The 27,406-nt window shown below is 40.9% G+C and overlaps 1 protein-coding gene across 3 annotated transcripts in view; it reads left to right on the forward strand.

Moving 5' to 3' along the window:
• Positions 1–1,057: 1,057 nt before the first annotated feature.
• Positions 1,058–27,406, forward strand: part of RAPGEF4 (Rap guanine nucleotide exchange factor 4) — a 319,360-nt gene continuing 293,011 nt past the window's right edge. For all 3 annotated transcript variants that reach the window (XM_066345716.1, XM_066345717.1, XM_066345718.1), the window contains exon 1: positions 1,058–1,203. In XM_066345716.1, the coding sequence (XP_066201813.1) occupies positions 1,139–1,203 (65 nt within the window). In that variant the 5' untranslated portion in view covers positions 1,058–1,138. The remainder of the gene's footprint in view (positions 1,204–27,406) is intronic.

The raw sequence follows: 27,406 nt of genomic DNA on the forward strand, positions 1-27,406 counted from the left end.
GTGCTGTGTCTCTTTCCCCATTGTCTATCTCCAAATGAAAACCACAATTATCAAAACAGTACTTGGTAATCATCCAAAAGCTTTAATTTGTCCCCAAGTTCCTAAACAACCGTCAAGAACATAATTTGGTTTTTGGCAGAGTGTAACCAAATAACTCCTAGGCATTGCATTTGTTGTAGATACCTACCAGAGACAGACAGTAGAGAGTCATTCCCACTCCAGCCATGGAAGGAAAGGCCTGTGGGGCCAACCATCCAATGAACAGCCCACGGCCTTGGGATCTTGGCGTGCAATCCCTAAACCTCAGTTCTTCTGTGGCCCCTTTGCTCTCCATTCTTCTGTGTTTCTTTTCATCATGCAGGTGATGAAATCCCAAGCTGGCCTAAGGTTCCGGGTCCCAGACCAGCTTGTCATCCCCTCAGTCACTCCGGTCATCACTCTGGTCCACTGCCCTCCCCTCCCGCTCCCAGCCCTGCCTGCACTGCCTCCCCACTCCATCCCAGTCTTTCCTCGCCCTTCAGGAGAAACTGCCCCTGCATTCCCCACTCAGAGACCACTGTGGGCGTTCCCAGCCAAGCCATCATAGCACTCCTCCATCCCTTTCTAAAGAGAAACGGGAAAGGTGAGCAGGAAGCCGCTAGTAAGTTTGGACAAACTGCTGAGGAAGACTAATGGGTTTCTAAGGAAACGGAGAGGCAGTAGCCATCTTAGTGGCATTTACTGTATGAAAAATATACAGACACTGACCCCTTCCCCCCACTCTCTGCGCATCTTCTCTCCCTTCGTATTTCAGAGGCCGGGAGGTGAGGGGTGGGGCCCAGGTTTCTGAGGTGCAGCGGCCACCTGTCGCAGGTGGCCCGCCACTCAGGGTCACCACCGAGCACCCTCCCTGCAGCAGGAGGCACGCTGTGCTCCCCACCCCCGGCACCGCAGTGCAGCGTGGAGGGCGGGCGGTTTGGGCCCTGCCCGTCCCCACATCCCGCCCCTCAGCTCCCCTCCCTCCCACCGCTCGGCAGGCCTCGAGCGGGAGTCACAGCCGCACTGGTCGCGCAGGGGGCCGGGAGGAGCGGTCTGCACCGAGCGAGGTGCGGTGAGCGCGGCGGTCCCTGCTGCCAGGTACACCGCGCCGCTGCCCAACATGGTCGCTGCGCACGCTGCCCATTCTTCCTCCTCCGCCGAGTGGATCGCCTGCCTGGATAAAAGGTAGCGCGGGGAGGGCCCCCACCCGGCCGGGGCTCTGCAGTGCGGCCCTTGCTCGAGACAGGCTTGGGGACAGCCACCCAGAGCCGCAGCCCCATACCTGGGCTCAGCCTGCCTCGCTGTAGGAGGAGGGTCCGGGAGCAGGGGAGGGACTGAGGGGCCTCATCCAGTGTACCAGGGGACACAGACCCCCTGCTGCTCGTGGGGAGTCACCTGCACGAGATAATTACGTGAGATGGATAAAATGCAATGCAGTGTGGAGGTGGGGGGAGAGTACCACCCTCTCCAGTCCCCGTCCCTCCCTCACCCTCTCCTCGCCCCCTATCCCTCCGACTCCAGCCCCCCCATGCCCCCTACACGCACCACCCCACTCTTGGGTGGGAGTTTATTTTCCCTGGGCATCACTGGACAGGCGAAGAGATTCATACCATCTTCCAGCTGTTCAGACCACTAGAGAAGTAAATGTAATTTAAGTTTTAGGGAGGGGTGGGGGAGAGGCAGGTGCAGAGTAACATCACTTTTTTGTTGTTTGTTCCTGAAAACAAAGCGGGAGAGACTCGGTGGAGCTGTCCAGTGCCTGTAGCCTGTGCCCCTGCAGTTGCTCAAGGTCTATGTTGGGAAGGTCACACTGGAGACTGCTTTCGCCTTAATACTTGCATCTCACGGGGAAAAAGATCCTTACGCTAAAAAAATTAAAACCATCAAGAATTGTACTCCCGAGGAAAGCTCTATATAAGTTGTATGTAACAGTGGACTGCAATTGTTTCCAGGCTCTGAGAGCATAATGTTCTGTTTGTCCAGCTTGTGAGTTTACCAGATTGTGTATATTAGCAATACAGTTTTTTACCTTGATTAGAAGGTGATGCATCTGAAGTTTTAAAAACTGAGCAAGAAATCCTACAGAGTGAGTGGCCTCTGCCTTTCTGAGTTCGATGCAGCAGGGCAGTGATTCATGCCTTGCAGCTATCTGCATGATATCTCTATTTGCATTTGTGTGAAATATTTTGTGCTCTGCCATATTGAGATTTTTATAATTAGCAGATTCATAACCAGATCAAACTTGAGAATCTTAAGTGAGGCAGACTCTGTGTACTTTACTATTATGGGTCTTTGTTGAAAAAAAATTAATTTGAGAAAAATTAAATGTGGCTCATTTGAATAATTTGAAATGTCTGAAAATACTTTCCTTTTCAGTTACCACACAGTAGCAAGATTTTTGGACAGGCAGTGCCCTATTTATGTCTAAAATGATATGAACTAATACTAGAAGAGTTACATACAACGAATAGAGAATTGAAGTGATGGTTAACTCATACACAATTGTGTAAAGGAACTAAGAGCAAATTCAAGGGAAGAGCCTGCTAATGTGATAAGTAATCTAAATTTAATTGTTTAGGAAAGATGAATTATAAAAGAAGAGAAAATCAAGCCTCTTGTAATTAAACTATAAATAGTAGTACTTTCTTATGTGTGAATTTTTTTTTTTTTTTTTTTTTTTTTTTTTTTTTTTAAATATTTTTATTTTAGTTATTCATTTTTAGAGAGGAGAGAGAGAGAGACAGAGAGAGAGATGAGAGAGAGACACAGAGAGAGAGAAGGGGGGAGGAGCTGGAAGCATCAACTCCCATATGTGCCTTGACTAGGCAAGCCCAGGGTTTCAAACCAGAGACCTCAGCATTTCTAGGTCGATGCTTTATCCACTGTGCCACCACAGGTCAGGCATGTGTGAATTTTTTAGATGATAGATTACATATTTCTATTTGCAGAAAAGCACGGCAGGTTATTTTTTGAACAGTTAGTAATTCACTGGAAATCCTTTAGTCAGTAAGTACTTATGGCAAAATCATAGACTAATAATAACACAAGTGGGCATATTTGACTCTGTCTTTTCATAATGTATATCTGTCTAAATGATTTTGTTTGGAGTGGATTTTAAGAATACAGTGCCACAATCTAATACCACCATTCATAATGGGGGGAAAGTCTACCGGGGGAAAAGTAACCTAGCCCTTCACAAATATTGAGCCTGGCGTTCATGGAGAGTGGGAGAGTGGATAGATCAATAAATTAAGGTTTTTAGGCCCAGAGCTATCAACAGTACTGAACATGTTACCTGTATTTACTGGAAGATCCAAAAAATAAGAACAGAACTATGTGTCTTACTAAGAATTAGTGGATTAAATGGAAAAAAAATGGTGAAAGCTCTTTGAAAACTGTTGGGTTCCATTAAGTATTGCTGTTGAGAACCTTGCATTTTCCACAACATTGATGGGGGAATTCCTTTGAAGAAGGGTTTAGGACTGGCAGTCTCATTATAAAAGGACCTTATTTTGAAGTTGCACTTTTACTTAGATTGCCTGTTAATTTTTGGGTGCAAGGAAGATTAAGGATGCTGATAGAAGCGGCTGGGAAAGTCCCTTGAAGTCACTCTTTAGTGTGACACATTACCCTCAATATTTTTGAGAAATGCTATCTTGATACCCTATTCTAGGCACTGTGTTGGGCATTGGGGATACAAGAAAGAAAAAAAAAGAGAGTTGCTCATTCACTTGAGTTGGGTCTGTGTGTGGGGTGGGGTAGGACAGCTACATGAACACCTAACCACTATGCAATGAGAAGTGCTTTAATAGAGATGTATGGAGTGCTCCTGCGATGCAAAGGAGAGAGTTGGCAGCTTTGTTGGGGATGCTTCCCACAGGTTCCTGCCTGGACCTTAGAGGGTTGAGGGGAATTTCATCAGGCAGAGAATTCAGGGAGGGCATGCCAGGCAGAGGGAGCAATGCGAACAAAGGCACACAAGAGTGGCATATAAATATGCTCATTTCTTCCCAACTACAAATTCCTCTTGCGACCAAATCTAGTGTATAGGAATACATGCTCTATTTCCTCCAAACTTTTGACTATGTACATTTTTAGGCATACACACACAAAAAGAGGAAATAGTACATCGAATCCCTTTGCACTATGTGAAATATGATGCTGGGACCTTTTCCATAGCTGGGAAGTGTAGTTTAGATATACACACCGTGCAAGTAGCCACTGTTGGCATAGCTAGAAAAAGAGGGCCCAGGGGTTGGAAACAAAAAGAGGAGTTACAGTAGAAGGTTTGCAGGAGTAAAGAAGTGTGCAATGAAAGTTGAAACAAACTAAACAAGGAAAACAAAGCCTTGGAAATGCTGGTTCAGCATGCCTAGAAAGTCATCACAGACAGGACAATACTATATAAACTTGCATGTGGGAGAGAGGGTTGAAGAAAGAAAGTCTCAAGCTTCTTATGTATCAGGCATCAAAATTCTTGGACTATGGTGGGGTTGAGGAGATGAGAGTATAAAAATACTAATCTTAAAGTCAGAAAGGTGTTGAAAAATTGGATGGATAAAAGGACATAGGAAAAAGTCTCAGCAGGAACATTGTTAAAGCAAAACGAATTTACCATTGTCTCATCGATCTTACAATTTTTTTTTTTCCTGAGCAGGGATGATAACTAGAAATGTATTATATAGTAGCCACTATTTGGGATTTAGAATATGTAAAATATCTTTTTTTTTTTTTACTGTGTTGACCATTGTTTAATTTTAGTGAAAATATTTTTACTATAAGATTTTAAGTTTGCCACCAGTGATTTTAAGAACCATTTCTAAGTCATAATTCTTAAGGTTGATAAGAGAGTACTGTGAAGGAACTACACACATTCACATATGTGTGATTTGAGTCATTGCTGGTATTTATTCATGGCTATACAGCAGGAGTGGGCACACTGCGTCTCCTGGGCCAGATCCAGCAGTGTGTCCTCAGTTAACTTATCTGAGGACCACTAGTAATCACAGCCAAAGCAGAAAAAGAAGTTAACATGATATGGATATGTATAAAAAAGTTGACAACTTTCCAAACAGCTGAGAAGTTTTAAAATTTATTGATTTTTCATTTAAAAAATGCTTTTAACATAGTGTTGTTGCATCTGACTTAATCCCCAAATAGATATTGAGTTAGCTATTTTGGTGTGATTGAATGAGAGTCAAAGAAATCAAGGAACGACTTTGTTAAAAACCCAAATGCAGCCCTGGCCGGTTGGCTCAGTGGTAGTGTTGGCCTGGCATGTGGATGTCCTGGGTTCGATTTCAGCCAGGGTACACAGGAGAGGTGACCTTATGCTTCTCCACTCACCCTCATTGCTCTCTCTCTCTTTCTGTATCTCTTCCTCTCCCATTGCCATGGCTCGATTGGTTCTAGCTAGTTGCCCTTGGGTGGCTGAGGATGGCTGCATGGCCTCTGCCTCAGGTGCTAAAAATGAAAATGGCTTTGGTTGCTGAGCAATGGAGGGGGGGACAGATGGGCAGAGCATCGCCCCTAGTTGGCTTGCTGGATGGATCCCCATCCGGGTGCATGAGGGATTCTGTCTCTCTGCCTCCTCTCCTCTCACTAAAAAAAACAATAAAAAACACCAAAAGCTTTGTAGCAGACATGGTGAGAGAAGATGACTCATATCAAAGAGGCATCAGCCGCAGTCTCACCCTTGAAGAATGGTGGAGATCAAAGACACATGCAGAGCAGAAGGAAGGCTGGGGAAGGCGGGTGTATTCCCAGGCAGGTCCCAAGAGATGACATTACCCTGGCAGATTCTCAGGGTTCAGGGCTAGTGTTGCAGTCTCTGAACCTGCTTTGTAGCACATCAAGGATTAATACATTGTTCAGGTACAGATACACAGGCGCTGAACTCTCAGAGACTGTAAAACCCAGAAAAGCAGCTCATGAATTTGAAAATAACATCAGAGAAGTGAACATACATTCTTTGGCTAATGTATTCCTTCCCTAGGCAGGCTGTATGGGAAACCCAATTATTATGAGAAGTCAATGTTGTGCATTCACAATGAGAAGCAAAACTGCCAGATCAGGACACTTACAACTTCTGGCCAGCTCAGCCTCTTCCTAGAGCGGCAGAGCCTGGGAATTGATTTATAATCAGAAGATAGTTCTGGGAACCCTTCAGGACAGCTTGGCCGTCACCTCTTGCATTTAGATGGCCACTACATGTATTTCCATAGCGCACTCTGCCCAACAATGTAGTAGCATGTCAGACTCCAATGTGACTGCTGATTTACTTTTCTTTTTGCATCATTTGATGTCAGTCCCTGTTTTTGTTCATCATTTTACCACCAGCTTTCAGTGCAGAGCCCTGAGTGTAGAAGGTGTATATAGAATTAGGATGAGATAGCCAAATGCATCTTTCTGCTCAGGCGTGGGAACATCAGCGGTCTTGCAAGCAACTTTTTTCACTGGTTCCCTTTGCCTTGGAGAGGGCTTGGATGGCACCATCACCATCCACCTCCGCTGCTCCTTCTGTGTTTTTTTGGCAGATGTGAATACTTTTTAAGAAAATGGTATTGCATAGCACTAGTCTAATTTATTATTAAGAGTAATTTTATTATGGAAAATTCAAAATGTACAAAAAATAAGAGAACAGTATGATAATTCCTTTGTACCTTCCCCTTCTCCCTCCAACAATCATCAGCTCCCAGTCAATCTTGTTCTATTTCTATCCCATTCACCCCCACACCCCCAGGATTATTTTCACACTAATCATAGTCATAGTATTTTTCTGTCTTTAAAATATTTCAGTACATATCTCTAAAAGCTACAGATTCTTTATAAAGAAAACTATAATTTTTCACAGACTAAAAATTTGACATTAGTTTTCTAATATAATCAAATATATAGTCAGTGTTCAAATTTCTCCATTTATCTCATAACTTTTTTATTTCTGCAGTTTGTTTATATCAGGATTCAAATAAGTTATGTCTTTAAGTTTTTTTGTTTCTTAATGACTGGGTTCTCTTTTAATCTCTCTTTTTTTTCTTCTTGTAATACATTTGTTGAAGAGACAGGTATTTTTTACAGCCTGAATTTTAATTGCATTCTATGTTGTCTTTTCATATGTCCTTTTGTCTCCCATATTTTCTGTAAATTGATATTTGGATTTAAAACTTAATCAGATTTAGATGTATTTTTTTTTTTGGCAAAAATACTTCCATCACAAGGCACATAACATCAAGTAATCTCTTTTTGTGATGTTAGCAATATTTTTAAAGTTTAATGCTTGGTGACTATCTTATCTGTAACTTCTTGGGGGACATCTCCTGTAGTTCTAAATACATGGGCACCTAGCATATATCTGAGGAACAATTAGAGGACGGTGCAACCTGATATGTAATCAGGGTTCAATTCTGTGGTGCTGAGTCTACCTGCTCAAGGATTTTAGGAAAGAAACGTTTCAGCTAGACCTAGACTCCCTCAGGCTGGAGGCACATGGAGGATAATGTGTCCCTGTAGCCATGGGCCTGAGAGAGGGTGCCTAGTCCACCACACCCTCGGCCCTGCCGCCTGGGCTCCTGAACATAGCCTTGAATGGAAGGGGTCTTTGGATGAAGAGAGTGTCCAGCAAAGCAGATTCTGCCTTCTTGTCTTAGTTTGGGCTTCCTCAAATAGACCTTTGGTTCCTCTGATGAGGGGCGACTGACAGTTCCAATTTCCTATGAATCTATAAGATTTCATATCCCTTCCATAGTAGCTGCTTATTTTCCTGGACCACCTTCCCAACCCCGGGGCAGCTAGTTTAAATTCATCTTCATGCATCTTGGATAGTGGCAGTGAGGAGTGAGCTTTCTCTTTGGTACTTCAATTCACCAATGAGGGAGAGGGAGAGGGGAGACCACCTTGGGAGTTGAGAGACTCAGGAAAGAGAAAGAGGATGGAAAAAAATGGGTGGAGAGGGTGACAGAGAAAGACCCAGCAAATATAAGGAAGCAAATGTGCCAGTGGGAGAGGAGGCACTTGGGTACATGTTTACTCACCTATATCCGTGTGCATCCATTTACTTCCCTTGCACAGAAAGATAAAAGTGCTGCTACTACTCTATTTTCTCTTCACACATGTTCTTTCTTAGAGCACCCATTCATTTCCTCTGCTTCAATTAAACTCTGTGTCTGTGGTTTATCTTCTAAACCAGTTTTATTTTTGTCTCTCTGCTGGATATTCATACATCAGTGTCCCATTAGTATTTTGGGACAGACTTCAACTACTTCTGCCGGAGAGGTTGGAAAAGCAAAATGGTTATCTTCCCAGTGTCTCTGGAGGCCAGGTGTCCATGTGATACAATTCTGGCTAATGAGACATGGCAGAAATCTACTAGAAGCTTCAAGGAAAGTTTTTGCTTTACTAATGAAAGACATGTATAATATTTGATGCCCCCTTCTTCTCTTGTTTCTGCCTGGAACTACTGCCTAAAGCTTGGGCCTATGGCAGCCATATTGTAATCGCAGGGGGAAGGACCAGGAGAAACACAGACTCCAGTGCTGACTTTGTTCACCTGTTGAATTTAGATCAATAGTTTGCTCATATCAGATTTTTTTGTTTTGTGGAGAAAAGAGACACTTTCTAGAAACCACTGTTTGTTAGCTTTTCTATCATTTGCTGTCAAAACCATTTCTAACCTAACAAGTTGCTACTCAACTTGTCTAAAACTGACTTCATTTCTTAACTCTCCTCCCCATTAGTTCCTCCTCCTTATTTTCTTATTTTATTAATGACGTTACTAGTTTCATTCTCAGAACTTTGATATCACTTATGTCCTCTCTGTCCTATGTTCCTTTTTATAACTAACCAGTTACCAATTCGTTCCATGGCCTTTATATAAATATCTTATAGCTTTGATTCAGGACCTTATCATCTGGATCTTCTCATTGTTTCCTGTTTCCAGTCTGGAAAACATGATGTTTTCAAATCAGCTTGGTTTTAGAGTCAACCAGAACTGGATTCAAGTTCTGTTATCCCTACCCTCAGCCATGTGATCTTGGTGAAGTTATTAATTTTTCTGAACTTCTAAATTGTCAAATGAGGCTCCAGAGACCTGCTGGAATGGCTGTTTGTGTGTGCTAATGTAAGTATAACGGCATAGTCTTCTCTAAGTGGAGAGCATAGTGTAAAGGTTAAGAATTTGGGAGCCAGACTGTATTGGTTCAAATTCCAGTTGTGATTTTATTAATGGTGTAACTTTCGGCAAGTTGTTCAGTTCTCATAGTTGCTTTGTAGATTCCTCTGGATTTTTTTATATTGATAATCTTTTTGTCTGTGATACTGGCAGTTTTATTTATTCTTTCAGATTTTTTGTCTTTTATTTTTTTATTTTTCTGGATTTATTGTATTGGCTAGAATTCCAGGACAAAGTTTAACAGAAGTGATGAGAATGGACTTCCTTGAATCAGGAGACATTTTTTTCTCCTCTATTTTTCCTTTCCTTTATTTCTCAAAGAGCTGTGTAATATTAATGTTATTTTTAAAAAATGTTTTGTAGATGTCATATGGCTAGGAATTTTCTTTGTGGGAAGTTTTTTGATAATAAATTAAATCTCTAATTGATGGAAGAGTAATCAGATTTTCTATTTCATCTTGTGTCAGTTTTGACAAGTTGTCTTAAGGAGTTTGTTCATTTTGTCTAAGTAACCAAATTAGTTGGCATCGAATTTTTCATAATATTCCCTATTATCATTTTAATGTCTTTAGTATATGTGATGATGTTCTTCTTCATACCCAATATTAGTAATTTGTATCTGATCTCTATTTTCTTAATTTGTCTTGATAGAGCTTCTCAACTTTAATATTTAAAAAGAACCTATTTTTCCTTGATTTTCTTTATTGTTTGAGGTTTCATTAATTTCTGCTCCTCCCTCCCCTTTATTCTACTTACTTTGGATTTAACTCGCTCTTTTTATTTATTTATTTATTTTGGTTTCTTAAAATGGAAATTTGGATAATTAATTAAAAATTTTTTTCTTCTAATATAAGCATTACTGCTATGATTTCTCAGGGTCATCACAAAGAAAGAAGCAGTTATTTCAGTATTCAGTGTTTACAGAAAACTATTCTTTGCAAGAGAAGAACAACTATCAAGCCAATATTGAGACCTGTTGACTTCCTCAACCTTATGAAGAAGCTGCTGTGCAATGAGATAAACAGTATCTCAGCAGTGAATACAGCAAGGGGTTTCATAAAATTCTCACTCTATCTTGATGGCTTAAAGCCAAAAGGACATTAATGAATCTAGGGGGCCAATATAATAGATAGCTTTCTGATGGTCTGAGTCAGTACCAAAATATATTTTAGAAATGAATGGATTATTTCTCTTTCAAGAAATCTTCCATAAATATTGTTTTGAAGTAATATTTTTCAACAGCTATGTACAGAGCTGCTATACTGTGTTGTTGGCTAGATGAAGAGTAACAATTTTGGATTCAGCCTAACTGGGGGAAAATTACATCCTCATTTGATAGCCACGCAAAGGTGTGTATGTCTCAATGGTGGTTTAGCCCTTCTCTGTGAGGATGTGGGGGCAAGGGTATATTCTCAAGGAATAATGATGGTGTCACTGACAAGTGGTGGTCAGGAGTTCACAGGTTATGCCACAGAGAATGACGCCTATAATCATTACCATGGAAACCAAGCAACTTATGTTAATTACACTGAAACAACATCCAAATGCCTATTTTTGAGTAATATAATTTTCTGAAAGTATTTTCATGGGATAAAATTGTAAAATGTATGCATATGAAATAGGATGATTTGTGCTATAGGACTATCAGAAATTGGTTAAAAGTTCAAGAACCTTTCTTTTATTTAAATAAATGGGGAAATAATTTTAAAGGCCCCTATAAATGGCCTGTTAAAGATGTTGAAAATAAGTACAAAAGACATTTAATGGGAATCAGACATTACTTAAAATTTAATAAATAATTTGGTTCTTAATATTGTATGTGAAATTTCAGTTGTGCTTAAATGCTAAGTGAAGGTATAAAGGTCTTGCCTGGTATTCAAACTTTGGCAATTTTATCCTTCGGGTCTTTGATTGGATACTTATTTAACATGTTGCAGAAAAGGTTGAGTCTTGAATTTTATATATATTTTTTATCCTTTAAACAAATTTTGGGATATGAGGAAGTTCTATTTTCAGTGTCCCTTGCCACTCCTTTGTCACCCCTGTCTTCTTCCTGCCTCATTTCTTTTCCCCTTTCCTCAACCAGATGTGCTGTAGGAAAAGAATCTGATCTTAATCATGCACTTTCCTTCAGTTCATTCATTCGGAGATTTTACACTCTGTTTTCCACATGCCAGTCACGTTTGCAGAGGATAGATAGGTTAATGAGAATTGTCAGGGGCCCTGACATCATGAATTTAAGTACTAATTGGGAAGACATCCATTATTTCAATCACTCATTCAAAAAACTATTTATTGAGTAACTACTGTGTGTTGAATACTGTTCCAGGTGGTAAGGAATACGGTGGTAAACAAAACAGGAAATGTTAGGTGGTAATAAATGCTGTGAGGCCAAAGATAAGAGGATATGGAGTGACAAAGTGGGGGACAGACAAATCTGTGCCACAGTATTTGATAGTGATTAAGACCAATAAAAGGAAACAGAGCAGAGAAAAGAGAAGAAACTGAGAGGTGGTCTTATTTTAGAGCGGGGGGGCCAGGTCTTTCTGTAGAAGTAACATTTGATCGAAGACCTTGAGTAAACTGAGAGGCCATCCAGTGAATTTAGATCTGTTGTTCATGCTCTCCTAAGTAGGCAGATGGGTGTTTTAGAGAACACATGCTGGACTGGTGCCTGCTGTGAGGACGCTGTTTGAATAAATATGGTACCACCTTTTTTTTTTTCGTAACAAGGCCTTCTTGGGAGCAATTGCCAATAATCTATTATTGCTTTTGTTGAGGTAATAGACAAAGGTAATTTCAGAAAATAGTTAAAAGGATAAATTTTGGTTTTTAAATTTAGAATTTTATTTTTAAAAGATTTAAATACTGCTTAGTTTTTCACTTTATTGTGATTTTTAAGGAAAAAGAAAGCTACCCCTAGAGAACTGATGAGTGCCATATGGATCAGGAAAAGTACTATTATTTAAATGAGATTCTAAAGATATTGAGCGTGTGCTCACCCTGGCCAGTTGGCTCAGTGGTAGAACATGGGCCCGGCGTGTGAATGTCCTGGGTTCAATTCTTGGTCAGGGCACACAAGAGAAGCGACCATCTACTTCTTCATCCCTTATCTCTCTCTCTCTCTCTCTCTCTCTCTCTCTCTCCTTCCCGCAGCCATGGCTCGAAAAAAAAATAAAGATATTGAGTGTGTACTTTTGACTACGGGTGCTGATGGCTGGCTGATGGTCCTACCAATATCCCCAGCCTACTGATGTTGGGTTTTATATTTAGCCAGTTTAGTTTTATCAGTGATGAACTTGTCTAGCACCCCTGTTGGGTTGGGGTTCTCTAAGACAGACCTCTCAGACAAATGTACCAGAGCAAGAAAATGGTCTGGGATACCTAGAAACTCCAGCAATTTCTTATTTTAAAGATTTGTTCATTATATTAAACAACTTTTTCTATCAATATTTCACCATTTGCCTTTTGATAATTTTTTGTATTGAATTATTATAGTCTCGTTATTAACCAATTAAATGACATGGCAATATGTTCATAAATTTTTTTATGTTAAAAATCAAGGGCAACCTGAGAATAGTAAGTCTCTGTGGTAATGTTCAGATACTGTGCATGCAGCAGACTCATGATAAACATTCCCTGGTGGTACCTAAAGATCTGATCTGTAGAGTGTAGGCTATTCTAGTCGGCAGCCAGGTTTTACTTTTTATTGACTGAAAAGCACTTAAATACTTTGACCAGGAGCCCCTGTTTAATTATCCAGATCCTCAGAGCATAGATAGGGGAGCCCTCTTTTGCTGCAGAAGATACCTACTGGACCAGATAAGAAGGCAGCTTCCACTAGAAGGCAGATCCCCAAAATATGGCCAAACTTGGATGCTGACCGGCTGGATGGGAAAACAATTTTACTGTCTCTTTCGGCTCCCTGTGCTGTCACTGCACGTAGTCAGCTCGTGACTGCACCTTATCTTTTCCTCAATTGAATTTTACATGATCTCTGCTGCTTTGCTTCCTACCTTTTCATCACTTCATTGGTTACTTATCTGAACAATTTAGAGGTTCGTTTTAGAATTCAACATTTAACAGATTATGGATATCAAAGTGAAGCTCATTTTTAAAAAGACCTTTGTGTTTAGATGATTAGTAATTTTTTCGTCTCTATCATTAGAAGTCCTAACCCTAAATATCCAGGTTGCCAAATGAGCAGGGAAACTTCTTCTTGGAGGAGCTTACAGAAATCGAAAGTGGACATTACATAAGCTCAGTGTTATTTTGGGTTATCGGAAAGAGAATCAAGTAGTCCAATTGCAAAATATAAATAAAAAAATAAGTATATTTTATTCATCACTTTTAGGGAAAGAATGTAGGCATTACGGAGAAAGGAGAGAGAATACTAATAAAATAAAACAATAGCATGATTCTCCTTTCCGTTTTAGTTGTGCTTACCTTGATTTTCTTTTATTTATTGATTTTTCTTTAATGTATCACCTACTATTTATTTTAATCTGCCTGTAAAGAGTGTTGCAGTCAAATTCTGCCACATAAGAATGCTTCCACAAATAGAAAAGCATTTGAATCTATTTCTTTTGAATCTGGACAAGTAACCCAGGCATAAAATTGATTTTATGTACTAAAATCTACTTATTGCTATAACTATATGGCAGAAACTTTATTGATGGGAGTTAAAAATATATATTTTTTAATTTATTGATTTTAGCAAGAGAGGAAGGGAGAAAGAGAGAGGACCATCAAGCTGTTCCTGTGTGTGCCCTGACTAGGGATCGAACCAGCAAACACTATGCTTTAAAATAATGCTCTAACCAACTGAGCCATCCAGCCAGCGCTCTATTGATGGGAGTTTTATCTCATAGGGTTTATATTAGAAGAATGAAAAAGGATTTTCTAAAATGAAAACTGAATAATGAAGGCAACTTTAAGAGAAAAGAAAAACATTTTTAGAACATCCCACTGATTTATAGGCGCTAAAACAGTTAATAAGAGACAGCAACATGACTCCGTGGCATGATATGTGCCAGGGTTGCTACCACCACATCCCTTTCTCTTCTCTGGGTTTGTGAGAGCTGCTGCCGGCTTGCAGCTGAGAGCTGCCAATATGCACACACCCCCTGCTTCTTTCTGAGAGTGTTACAAGTTGACATGTATTGACATGTCTTTCTCTTTCCCAGAAGGAATGACAGGTAACTGACTATGATTTAAATTTTACTTTAATTGGAGCCAAACCAAAGAATTTCTGGTTTAATACTTATTGTATTTCTATAAACCCTATCACTGGGCACAAATGGCCATATGATTTAAGTGTGTCTTTCCACAGTATATTTTCTATTATGAGTATTTTTTTTTCCTTGTTTGAGCTTCATGCCTTTTACAACTAACATAATAGGATGATCATGGATGAGAGGATGGGATCAGAGAAGGGAAAGAGTATGGTGAAATTATATATACATAACGGCATTATAGGGAGCAGAACAGCAAATCCTGGAGGGAAGGGGGGAGGGTGTGAGGGGAGGAGGGCAAGGGGGAGGTTGAGGGGACATGAGAGTCGGGGGGATGTACTCGGTGGGACACTTGAATCTATGTAAACACAATAAATTAAAATTAAAAAATAGAAAAAAATAGGATGATCATATTCCTAGGGTATTAAAAATTCTTTGTAAATATAATTTTTTTGGCTAAAATCATATGGGTCACATGGCTTAGGTTTTTCCTTGTTGAACAACTAAGACATTTAAAAATGATTACTACTCATCAATATTGCCACAACTTTTTATGCTGTTTTTACTGTGTTTTAGATTACTTCCTTATGATAGAGCTATCCATAGAACAAAATTTAGTTAATGTGTGCAAAGAGATTGAAGATCTTGACATATATCTTTTTTTTTTTCTTCTTTTCCAAGTGAGAGGAGGGGAGACAGAGAGACAGACTCCCATATGTGCCTCAACCAGGATCCACCCGGCAACCCCTGCCTGGGGCTGATGCTCTGCTCATCTGGGGCCATGCTCACAACCCAGATAGTTTTAGTGCCTGAGGTGGAAGCTCCAGGGAGCCATCTTCAGTGCCCCCAGCTGATGTGCTAGAGCCAGTAGAGCCATGGCTGTGGAAGGGGAGGAGAGAGAAAGGAGGGAGGGTGAGGGGTGGAGAAGCAGATGGTCGCTTCTCCTGTGTGCCTGGACTGCGAATCGATTCTGGAACTTCCACACACCAGGCCAACATTCTACCACTGAGCAAATCGGCCAGGGCTTGACATATATCTTGAAATAACTTTTCTTTGACACTAAGATAGCCTGACCAGGGAGTGGCGCCGTGGATAGAGTGTTGGCCTGGGATGCTGAGGACCCAGGTTCAAAACCGTGAGATTGCTAGCTTGAATGCAAGCTCATCAGCTTGAGCATGGGGTCATTGGCTTGAGCATGTGATCATAGACATCACATTATGGTTGCTGACTTGAAGCTCAAGGTCACTGGCTTGAATCCAAGGTTGCTGACTTGAGCAGGGGTTCACTGGCTTGGCTGGAGCCTCCTGATCAAGGCACATATGGGAAAGCAATCAATGTACAAACTAAGGTGCTGCAACGATGAGTTGATACTTATCTCTTCCCTTCCTGTCTACCTGCCTCTGTCTGTCTCTCTCTCACTTAAAAAAAAAAAGACAGCAAGATACCTGCTATTATTTACATTTTACAAGTAGGGAAACTGAGGTTTGAAAAGAAATTATTTGTCTGGGGTCACCCAGATGTTAAGTGCTAGGGACAAACACGGGATGAAATGCCATTCCCTTTTCACTATAACAGTGTTTTAAGTATAGTCCTTGGAAAATTAATAGCTAGTGCAAAGCAAAAAAAAAAAAAAAAAAGATAAAAAATTTGGGAAAAGTCAAGTTAAAATTAAGTAAGATCTTTTCAAAAGTGCTTGGAGCCCTGGACATTACTGTGAAGACGATCTGTGGCTGCAAGTCCCGTCCTGCAGCCCTCCCCTCCCTCACTGTGCTCTCTCACCTCCCTGCACGCTCTTTGGATACTTGAGTGCCCAGGGTTGCCATGATGGCAGTCTCCTCTAACTCGTACCTTAACACTGTTCTTCCCGCTCTTAGTGAGCTTCCAGGGGCCACGTGAGGAGCCATTGCTAACCCATTTGACTTGGTCAGATAATCCTCGTTGATTGTGTCTAGTCTCCCTCTCTGTCCAGTCTTCTTGGGTTGACAGTGCTCCCTTGAGCCCTGTCTTGCACCTCGCTCAGAAGCCAATCCCTTAAACAGGATGAGCAGGAAGACACCTTGTTCCACACTTGGAGGTCACCTCCAGCACACTGCCCTGTACTTCTCTATCTTGCATCTGTTTTCTTTAGAGCTTTACCATCACAAACTTCCTAACCATTGTTAAGTAATTTGAACTAATGTGTTAAAGAGTTTAATGTGCTGTCTTTTGTAGAAATGTTTGTATTTTAATGAAGGATTCCTGAGATGTCAGAGCCTTAACCCAAAGGATCAGGGTGAAACGCACACAGTAAGAGTATCTGCCTACTGGCTCTTTCGAGTTACATGGTCCAGACGTGTGCCTTCTAACCAAGCTCTAATCCAACCACACCTGCCCAGGACAGACCATTTCCCAAGCATTTAGGCCAAGTAAAGATTTTTCTTTACTTTTCTAAATTATGAGAACCTCAAGTTACCCAGAACACTGAAAACCTGCTGAAATCTTAAAGTTGATCTTTTAGAACACAACGTTAACTTCTGGATACACAGTGAATAAATAGCTGAGAGCCAAACAGTATAGTTATTTACAGTTTTTAGTTAACCAGCGTCATAAAGAAGTTAATTTCATACAAAATTTTCCCAATTAATCTTCCAAAGTTGGCATAATTTAATAATTCTAATAGAAATGGTAGTTAATGATATTTATAAATAGTATTTAATGATTGCTTTTCTAAAGCATACTGAATATAATTTTTTTTTAATTTTCTTATTGAGGCTCAGTGTACTGAACATAAATTAGTATCCTGTGTTATAATATGGCAATTTTTAAGTACAGAGGGTCGTTGGGTTACAACAGTCTCGACATAGGACGTTTCGAGTTTACGATGCTCACTCCCATAAAAACTTTAAAAAATTGAGACGTGAGTTGAATGTTTTGGCTAACACTGTTAAGCACTGTACTTATGGACTGCGTGGGAGAACCAGTTTGGTTGCGCGCAGTGTAAGAATATGAGTACAGTGTACAGTACAGTATATTTATGTCCTTTTCCTTTTTCTGTGGCTTAGCTGTGTTTTAATGTTCTAGCTTATGTTTTTACAACTGTGTTAGGATAGGGAAGTGACTTAGGCGAGGCTGTGTTTTGAATTACACCAAAATTTGGGTTGTATCACTGTCATAGGAACGGAATTGTGTGGTAACCCGAGGACCCCCTGTATGTGGATTATCTGTTTTAACATCAAATGTCCCCAATGTTTTATAAAAATAAGTTCTGCCTGTTTGTGTGTTATTTGCCTTCCTCTTCCCTATTGCCAAGAATCTCCTTGGTTGCTGCCCTAAAGGTGTCTGTCCTGTCTCCTTCCTCTGAGCAAACATGGTATCTGCTTCTAATGCTTTCGACTTAGAAACCAGGTTAACCAACTGGTTGCAACTTTATTTATAATACGAGTGCATGGATTTTGCCCCAGAGGATTTCTCTTCAAAGTAAAGTATATAACTTTCAGAGTTTTGGTATTTAAAAGCGTTCATTTTGGTTATACAAAGCTTTTTAAATTTACTTCTTATATGATTTCGCTTCTATGATTTTTTTCTTAATAACTGAGAATTAAAGATAAATATCCTCAGAATGTTGAGGCATTACTGTAATGAGATTAATTCTATTATTTAAGAAATATTTACTGAATGCTTGGGAACACCTTCTTGGGTTTAGGATTCTTCAATGAGCAAAACAAGATCTCTGCTCTCATAGAGCTTACGTTTTAACAGAGGAAATAGATAAAAGACAACAGACATAATAAACAAATAAGTTACATGTTGTGTTTGAGAGTAATATGTGTTGTGGGGAAAGAAAAAATAAAACAATCAAAACAAGTGGAGCTCAGTAAGAGATCAGGAGTGCTAGTGGAGATGGTGAAAATTGTAACATAGGTCAGTCAGACTATGGTTACTGGGAAAGTGATTTAAGCATAGAGATGAGGGAGTTAACTAAGCATATGTTTACAGTAAGAATAGCCTGCCAATGGGAATAGCCAGTGCAAAGGCCCTGGGGTTAATGTCTATATGAATTGCTCAAAGAATAGTAAGGAGGCTGTTGTTACTAGAGTGAAATTACCAAGGGAAAGGCTAGGAGAGGAAGTCAGAGAATGAGGACAAATTATATAGGCATTTATTTATTTATTATTATTATTTTTTGTATTTTTCTGAGGTTGGAAACGGGGAGGCAGTCAGACAGACTCCCGCATGCGCCCAACCGGGATCCACCCGACATGCCCACCAGGGGGCAATGCTCTGCCCATCTGGGACATCGCTCTGCCGTAATCAGAGCCATTCTAGCGCCTGAGGCAGAGGCCACAGAGCCATCCTCAGCGCCCGGGCCATCTTTGCTCCAATGGAGCCTTGGCTGTGGGAGGGGAAGAGAGAGACAGAGACGAAGAAGAGGGGGAGGGGTGGAGAAGCAGATGGGCACTTCTCCTGTGTGCCCTGGCTGGGGATCGAACCTAGGACTCCTGCATACCAGGCCAATGCTCTACCACTGAGCCAACTGGCCAGGGCCTGTAGGTATTTATTTTTATTTTATTTTATTATAATTTTTTTTGTTAAGTGAGAGGTGGGGAGACAGAGACTCCCACACCCCAACTGGGATCCACCTACCAAGCCCCCACCAGGTGATGCTCTGCCTGGTTGGACCATAACTCCATTGCTCAGCAACTGAGCCATTTCAGTGCCTGAGTCAGGCCATGGAGCCATCCTCAGTGCCAGGGACAACTCTGCTTGAACCATTTGAGCTATGGCTATGGAAGGGGAAGAGAGACAGAGAGAGAGAGAGTAGGGGGAGGGGGGGAGAAGCAGATGGTTGATTTTCCTGTGTCCCCTGATCGGGAATCAAACCCAGGACTTCTACACTTCAGGCCAATGCTCTACTGCTGAGCCAACCTGCCAGGGCCAGATTATATAGGTATTAGACAGCTATTTTAAAGGCCTTGACTTTTACTTTGAGTATAGTAGGAGTCACTGAAGAGGAGCAGAGGGATGATATAACCTGACATTTTTATAAGATCACTGTGATAGCAATGTTGAGAAGATGCTATGGAGAATAATGGTGGAGAAGGGGAGACCTATTAAGAAGTTATTGCAGTAATCTAGGTAAACAATGATAATGGCTGGGATCAGAGTGACAGTAGTGGAGATGGTGAGAAGTAGAATATATTTCGGAGGCAGACCAAATTGAGTGAATTGAATGTGGGAATGTATGAGAAAGTAGAGTCAAGGATAATTCTAAGGCTTTGGGGCCTGGGAAATGGGAAGGATCATGAGGTATTTGTTATGATGGGGAAGGCTAGAGATAGGGAATGAGGAATTCAACTTCAGATATGTTGAGTTTGAGATGTCTATTAGAAATCCGTTTGGAGATGTTAGGTAGGAAACTGGATATGTGACTTTGGAGTTTGGAAGAGCAGTGTGAACTAGAGATATAAATTTGGGAAACGTTAATACCTAGATGATAATCAAAGCCATGAGATTGGAAAGCATCAAGAAAGTAAGAGTTAAAGAGGACCAAGGGTTAAGCCCTGCCATCCTCCAAGAAGAGTTTAGGGGTAGGGGTAGTAACTAGAAAAAGAAGCTATGTAGCAGTGACCAGTGAGGTAGGAGGAAAACAAGGAAATGTGGAATGTGTCTTAAAAGGCAAGTGAAGATGTTTCTAAATATTCAGAGAGATCATGTCATGTTGACAAAACACTGGAAAGAAGAAAGACCGCAATCTGGGTTTGCATTCTGAAGTTTTTATCTTACAGATGACACTGCTAATAGTTCTACTTATCCAGCATGGTTGGCAGCTTGGTGGGTTACAGACTCTGTGCCAGGCCGTGGAATGTTGTTGTGAGGAAGACGGCAAAACTGAACACAGAAATAAAAATTTTCTTTTTTTTTCTTTTTTTTTTTTTTTGTATTTTTTCTGAAGCTGGAAACAGGGAGAGACAGTCAGACAGACTCCCGCATGCGCCCGACCGGGATCCACCCGGCACGCCCACCAGGGGCGACGCTCTGCCCACCAGGGGGCGATGCTCTGCCCCTCCGGGGGCGTCGCTCTGCCGCGACCAGAGCCACTCTAGCGCCTGGGGCAGAGGCCAAGGAGCCATCCCCAGCGCCCGGGCCATCTTTGCTCCAATGGAACCTTGGCTGCGGGAGGGGAAGAGAGAGACAGAGAGGAAGGAGGGGGTGGGGGTGGAGAAGCAAATGGGCGCTTCTCCTATGTGCCCTGGCCGGGAATCGAACCCGGGTCCCCCGCACGCCAGGCCGATGCTCTACCGCTGAGCCAACCGGCCAGGGCCCAGAAATAAAAATTTTCACACACAAGGTACAGGGAAAATACACAAACTTCAGCATAAACTAGAATAATATCATCCACCTGAAATATGGGTAAATAGGAAAGTCCAGATGAAGAATGATGAAAAGTCAAGGTATAGAGATACAGAGGACAAGGGCTAGGATAACATGAGTACAATTATGAAAACATAGGGTGTTACTTCTCTGTAACAGATGGAGAAAAGAACAGGGAGTCAGTATCACCATGATAAATACTGAACAGCAAGGAAGCAAATTATCACAGCTGATGCACACGACCACTGTGAAACTCAGAAGTGATATTATCAATAAAGCCATAGTTGGCAAGTGATTAACAAATAAACAACATATGGCTCATTGGTTGCCATGTCCCTGGAAACATCTTTCAGGAAATAGTGTGCCTCTGTAAATGAGGTTCTAGTTGGTGCACATTTACTTTTCATACATATGACAGTTGTGAAATTGTAACTATCCCGTTTACCCAAGGACAAATGCTGCTAAAAAGACAACTATAGAGTACCGTGTCTGGACAAATGGACTTAATTATTCCTATTTATGTCACTAAATACAACTACAAATCCTGGACATTCTATATAAAACAACCAGAAGAAGTCCCTGAAAGGTGGAGAGAAGAAGGCAGACTGTCTTGGGATTTCTCTCTCTGAAGGGTGGCATTGTGGTGAGTTTCTTGAGTTTTCTTTTTGCTTCATATCCTAGATTGAATGCCGGAGTAGACAACAACCCAGAAATGCAAATGGGCAGAAACATACAAAATGCCTCAAGAGAAAGCCCGTTTTTTTTTAGAACAAGCAAAGAGGCAGGCTAGCAAGGTGGGAAACCTTAGATAATACCTGCCATACCTAAACCAAACACCACAGAAAATACTACTAGCTCCCTTCTGCCCCCATCAGCAGAGGCCAAGTGTGGAGCCCAAACTTTCCCCTTTGCCTGGCTGTGATAAAGCAGCACTTCTCATCTAGATTTTGAAGCAGCCATCATGAAAATGCTTCAGTGAGCAATTATGAACATACTTGAAACAAATGCAAAAAAAGGGGGGGGGCTAAGACAAGGAAAGAATCAGAGGACTTTAAGATTAAACAATAGAAATTTGAACAACAGAGAAAATAATCTGAATAAATAAGAACTGAGACTCAGGGCATGTGGAACTATAACAGAAGATCTAATATTGGAGTCCAAGAAGATGAGGAGAAAGAGTGGTGAGAAGAAATAATGAATGAAAATGGGAAAAATTAGGCAAAAGAAATAACCTACAGATTCAAGAAGCTATATCTCAAACAGGATAAACCTAAAGAAATCCATGCTACAACAATTAAATTTTTGAAAATTAAAGAAAAAATACTTAAAGTGGAACAGCATTTTTCAAGTACTAGATGAAAAGAACTGTCAATCTGGATTTCCATACCCAGTAAAAATAGCCTTCAGGAATTAAGAGGGAAATGAGAAGAGAAAGCAAAGATTTGTCATCAGCTGACCTACTCCAAAAGAATGGCTGAAGTGAGCAGAGAAAAGAAGAAATCTTAGAATATCAAGAAGGAAAAAGTAATAGTAAAAATATGAGGCACACGAGAGAAAGGAGATTGAATTAAAGCTACATAACCTCTAAAACAGAAATCCACAGAGAGCTCAGTGGATATTAGGATGATAACTCTCAATAGAAGTGTCCTCCTCTTTCCACTGTCTTTACAAAACACACTGCTTCCTCCTATGCACCAGAATTCCATCTTTAAAAGATGCCACCCCAAATGCTCTTACACTACCCACTTGGGGTACAAGGGTGATGCTGAAGGATGAGTGTGTGTGATCTCTTCTGTTTCCTGTCTGATATCCAGCAGTTCTCCCTCTTCAGCAGTTCAGCTACCTTGCACGTAAACTCACCTGCTGAGGTCCATAGTGCCTTCACCATGACCTTACTGTTTCTTTTGCCAGACTGTGAGGAGGACCACACCTTTATCATCGTGAACTACATTCTTAGGGAGTCTCAGAAGTGGTTTAAAAAAAGTTCTTTGGTCAAGTGGCTTTCCTTCCACTCAGCCCTCATTCTCACTCTGCCATTTCAGCTGCTAGCTATTGACTATTATTAATTATCCTTGTCTTAATTTACACAGAAACAAGGAAACAATTTTTGAAAAGATCCTTTATAAAATGTTTGTGTGATGCATATTAATCCAATAACCCTTCACCAAGCAATGTGCTTTGTATGACCTTGATGGTGGGCTCATACCTGAGAAGGGAACAGAGAGCATTCCATTATGGAGGTTATGTGGTTCATAGACACTAAATGAGGCAGAGGGGTGTTTGATCTATTTTCTTTGTTTTTTTTCCCCCTTTTTTGTATTTTTCTGAAGTTGGAAACTGGGAGGCAGTCAGACAGACTCCCGCATGTGCCCGACCAGATCCACCCGGCACGCCACCAGGGGGCGATGCTCTGCCCATCTGGGGTGCCACTCTGTTGCAACCAGAGCCATTCTAGTGCCTGAGGCAGAGGCCACAGAGCCATCCTCAGTGCCCGGGCCAACTTTGCTCCAGTGGAGCCTTGGCTGCGGAAGGGGAAGAGAGAGACAGAGAGGAAGGAGAGGGGAAGGGGTGGAGAAGCAGATGGGCGCTTCTCCTGTGTGCCCTGGCCAGGAATTGAACCCGGGACTCCTGCACGCCAGGCTGACACTCTACCACTGAGCAAACCGGCCAGGGCTGATCTATTTTCATATTATCTGTTAATGACTGGGTCAGACTATGAAAATATAGGCAGTCCTGAGTTTGAGATCAACCAGCTTTCCCCATGAAAGAAGTAAACAGAAGAAGGGAAGGTGAGAGAACAGCAGAAGGTCATATGGATTCAATACATTTGATTATTACCTCATCCAGGTAATGAACTCCCTTCTCCTGAGGAGCCCCCACATATCGAGGATACATAAGTTGTGAATTGATTATTTTGACACAGTGATATAGGAATTAGAAAAAAGTAACTCATAAATTTCTGATTAGATAATATGAGATTTTTTGAAGGAATTTGTTTTAAATATTGTTGACTTTTTCACTTTTATGTAAGTAAAATATTGATTAGTTTGTTCTTTTCAATAAAAAAACCCCCTCTGCATGTTGGTATATGTCATAAAATTTTAAATGTATACATATTCCTATTTTCTTTATTTGGTAGTTTTTGGTCATCCTAAGAAAGGAACTACATGAATTAATGAAAATACTACTCAACTTATGAAAAGTAATAAAACTACCATCCATGATTTAAGTCTCCCTTGCTCACCAGTACACATACTTTATCTCCTTACATATTTTCTACACAAAGTAGGTGCCAAGTAAAATTTTAATTGATGGTTGAATAAACATGGAACCTGCAGAAGTACCATCCAAAAATCTTGCAGTCCTACATAGGGCTGGCGAATTCCCTGCCTTTATTTTGTTTGGCTTTCCAATGGAAATTCAGGTGAGATGGGTGTAGCAGGATGTAGTTGGAAGATGTGATCTCATCTGTCCAATAAAAGGGCAGCAATGAGCCCAGATCCTATCAGATGCAGCTTGGAGTCTTCAGATGCCTGCAGAAAAGACCTTAACTTAGAGCATCCATACTGAACTCTGGAAAGCATTGACCTGTCCCTTTTGTGGGGACTTCTTTGGTGAGCCATACTCCATGATGTGTGGACATAGCATCTGTCTAAGGTGCCTCCTCCTTGGTCATGGAGACTGACGACAGGCTTGTTATCTGTCCAAAGTGCTTTCAATTTCATGAAAGAAGTGAATCTGAAAATCTGGCACTGGGCAATTTGGCCAGCTTTATGAAAGAGTTGGAGCCAGCACTGAACTTATATTAGTTTCCAACAACTGTCATACCAAATAGCCACAGAATTGGTGACTTAAAACAGATATTTTTCGTCTCACAATTCCAAAGTCCCAAATCAAGGTGTCAGCATGGCCATGCTCCTTCTAAAGGCTCCAGGGAAAGATCCTTTCTTGTTTCTTTCTAGCTTCTGGTGGTTGCTGGCAATCATGGGCACTCCTAGGCTTGCACTATATCACTCACTCTCGTCTCTGCCTCCACTGTATCACGCATGGCCTTCTTTCCTGTTCCTATGTATCCACTCCTTTTCTTATAAGGACACCAATCATATTGGGTTGAGAGTCCACCCTAATTCAGTATGACCTCATCTTAATGAATTACATCTGCAAAGACACTATTTACAAATTAGGGCACATTCTGAGTTCCAGGTGGACGTGAATTTTTGAGAGACATTATTGAACCCGGTATGGACAGTAACAGAAAAACACAAAAAAGAATTGACTTGTTTCATTTGCCTGAACTATATATTTGGAAGACCTCTGTTTAATATTCTATAAACCCAACATTTGTTTCAGTTGTTTTAAGAGAAAGAGTATCAGGGTGGTCGTTTTGTCCTTAATGCCTGGCCAATTTAGATACAAAGGATCCAGATCAACATGGCCCTGGGGAGGCTGGTAGCTAAGATAAAATTGTTTATGCCCATGCTGAGTATGCAATGCTAGGTGCTGAAGTTCTATGCACATGTGAGTTTGGGGTCCAGCCACAGCTAGTGGCTTCCTCATATTTTGTAATGACCTGAAGAGTATCAGATGTGGGCGTGTCCAGCAGAGTCAAACAGAGCTGCCAGACATATTCACCTTTACTGCTTGTGGACAAGATTCCCTTCTCTTTAGTTCTGGTTGCCACTATATTAGGAAGTAGAAGTCGTAGAGATAGCTAAATGGGCTGTTGGTGTATGCAGAGAATCTGTACATTGTAACTTTCTCTGTGGCTTCAGACCTTGAGTTCTGGGTTGTGAACCTCAGGGGAGCACATGCAATAGCTATCAGCTCTGAACCCTGAGTGTGGTCAGACTTGCAGACGGTGGGGATTCTCCTGGACTGTGATCTGAAAGTCTTTTTTTTTTCAATGTCATATGTAAATTAGAGTTCTTGTCCCTTAATAGAGGGCTTATCATTTTTAATTAAGAAAGATATTTTAGCCACGGCTGGTTGGCTCAGTGGTAGAGCGTTGGCTAGCCATATGGATGTCCTAGGTTTGATTTCTGGTCAGGGCACACACAACAGTGACCATCTGCTTCTCCATGCCTCCCCCTTCTCTCTCTCTCTCTCTCTCTCTCACTCTCTTTCTCTCTCTCTCTCTCTTCCCCTCCTGCAGCCGTGGCTCGATTGGCTCGATCAAGTTGGCTTTGGGTGTTAAGGATGGCTCCATGGCCTCTGCTTCAGGTGCTTAAAAAAAAAAAGGCTCCAGTTGCAAAGGAGCAAGGGTCCCAGATGGGCAGAGCATTGCCTCCTAGTGCTCTTGCTGGGTGGATTCCAGTCAGGGTGCATGCGGGAGTCTGTCTCTCTGCTTTCCCTCCTCTCACTAAAATAAAAAAATAAATATATATAAAAAAAGAAAGATATTTTACAAACTTCATGTGTCCTGTAATTTTTTAGTTCAACTGAAGGACCAGAATTTTCACTTTTATTTTATTTGTGCGTTTATCAAAAACAGTTTTATCGAGGTAGAAAGTCATACTACTGTACACATACCTGAATTACACAATTTGATAAGCTGTTATGTATGCACTTGTGGACCATCACCACAGTCCTGTTAGCAACTTATCTATCACCTCTAAATCCTCCAGTGCCCCTTTCTGTTCTCTGCCTCCAGCCCCTTCCCACTGTATCTCATTCCCAAGCAACAACTGACCTGCTTTTGTTACACAGGTTAGTTTGCATTTTCTAGAATTTCATATAAGTGGAATCATTTAATAGAAAGAAGAAAGAAGAAAGTCTTTTGGGGATGGCTTTTTTCATTCAACATAATTGTTTGGAGATTTACCAATGTTGTATGTATAAACAGCTCATGTATTTTCATTTCTGAGTAGTATTCTATTGCATGGATATATAAAATTGGTTTATTCAAACATTTGTTGATGGACATTGGATTATTTCCAGTTTTTGGATGATACAAATTAAACTATGAACATTCATGTAAAAATATACAGAGGTGGGCAAAAGTAAGCTTACATAATACAAACAATATAATAACTAAAAATAATAATATAAGAATAAACTCTTTCACGTACTCACAACTGTATGCCTACTTTTGCAATCCCCTGTATAACAGACAACTATACCATAGAGAGGTGCAAAAATAAAATATGTACATCTAAGAACCCACACTGTTCCCACTTTTCCAGAGAAGCTGCTCTGGCAAAGGTTACCTGTGAGCTGTAAACCCAGGTAATATTTTTAGGTTGTGATGTTACATGACCTCTGTAACATTTGGCCTGTTAGTCACTCACTCCTGCAGACCACTTCCTCTCTGCTTCCATCACTTTGTTTCTTCTAACTCTTCTCTAGCTAATACTAACTCATGTCCCTGTCTACATGTTAGTGCCTATATGCATGTGTTCCTTTTAGTAATTTCCTTTTTTGGTATTTTGAACTTCTTGTCCCTGATTATTACATTTTCTTTCTCTTTTTTCCAGTTTGTGTTTGAAATTCACTGATAGCTGACTTTGACATAAAATTAAAAAAAAATCTTGCACCTTTCATGTCGATGGATGTATATTTCTTTCTTTTTTTTTTTTTTTTTTTTGTATTTTTCTGAAGTTGGAAACTGGGAGGCAGTCAGACAGACTCCCGCATGCGC

The sequence above is a fragment of the Saccopteryx leptura genome, chromosome 7, assembly GCF_036850995.1.
Source record: "Saccopteryx leptura isolate mSacLep1 chromosome 7, mSacLep1_pri_phased_curated, whole genome shotgun sequence".
In the NCBI taxonomy this organism is placed as follows: Eukaryota; Metazoa; Chordata; class Mammalia; order Chiroptera; family Emballonuridae; genus Saccopteryx; species Saccopteryx leptura.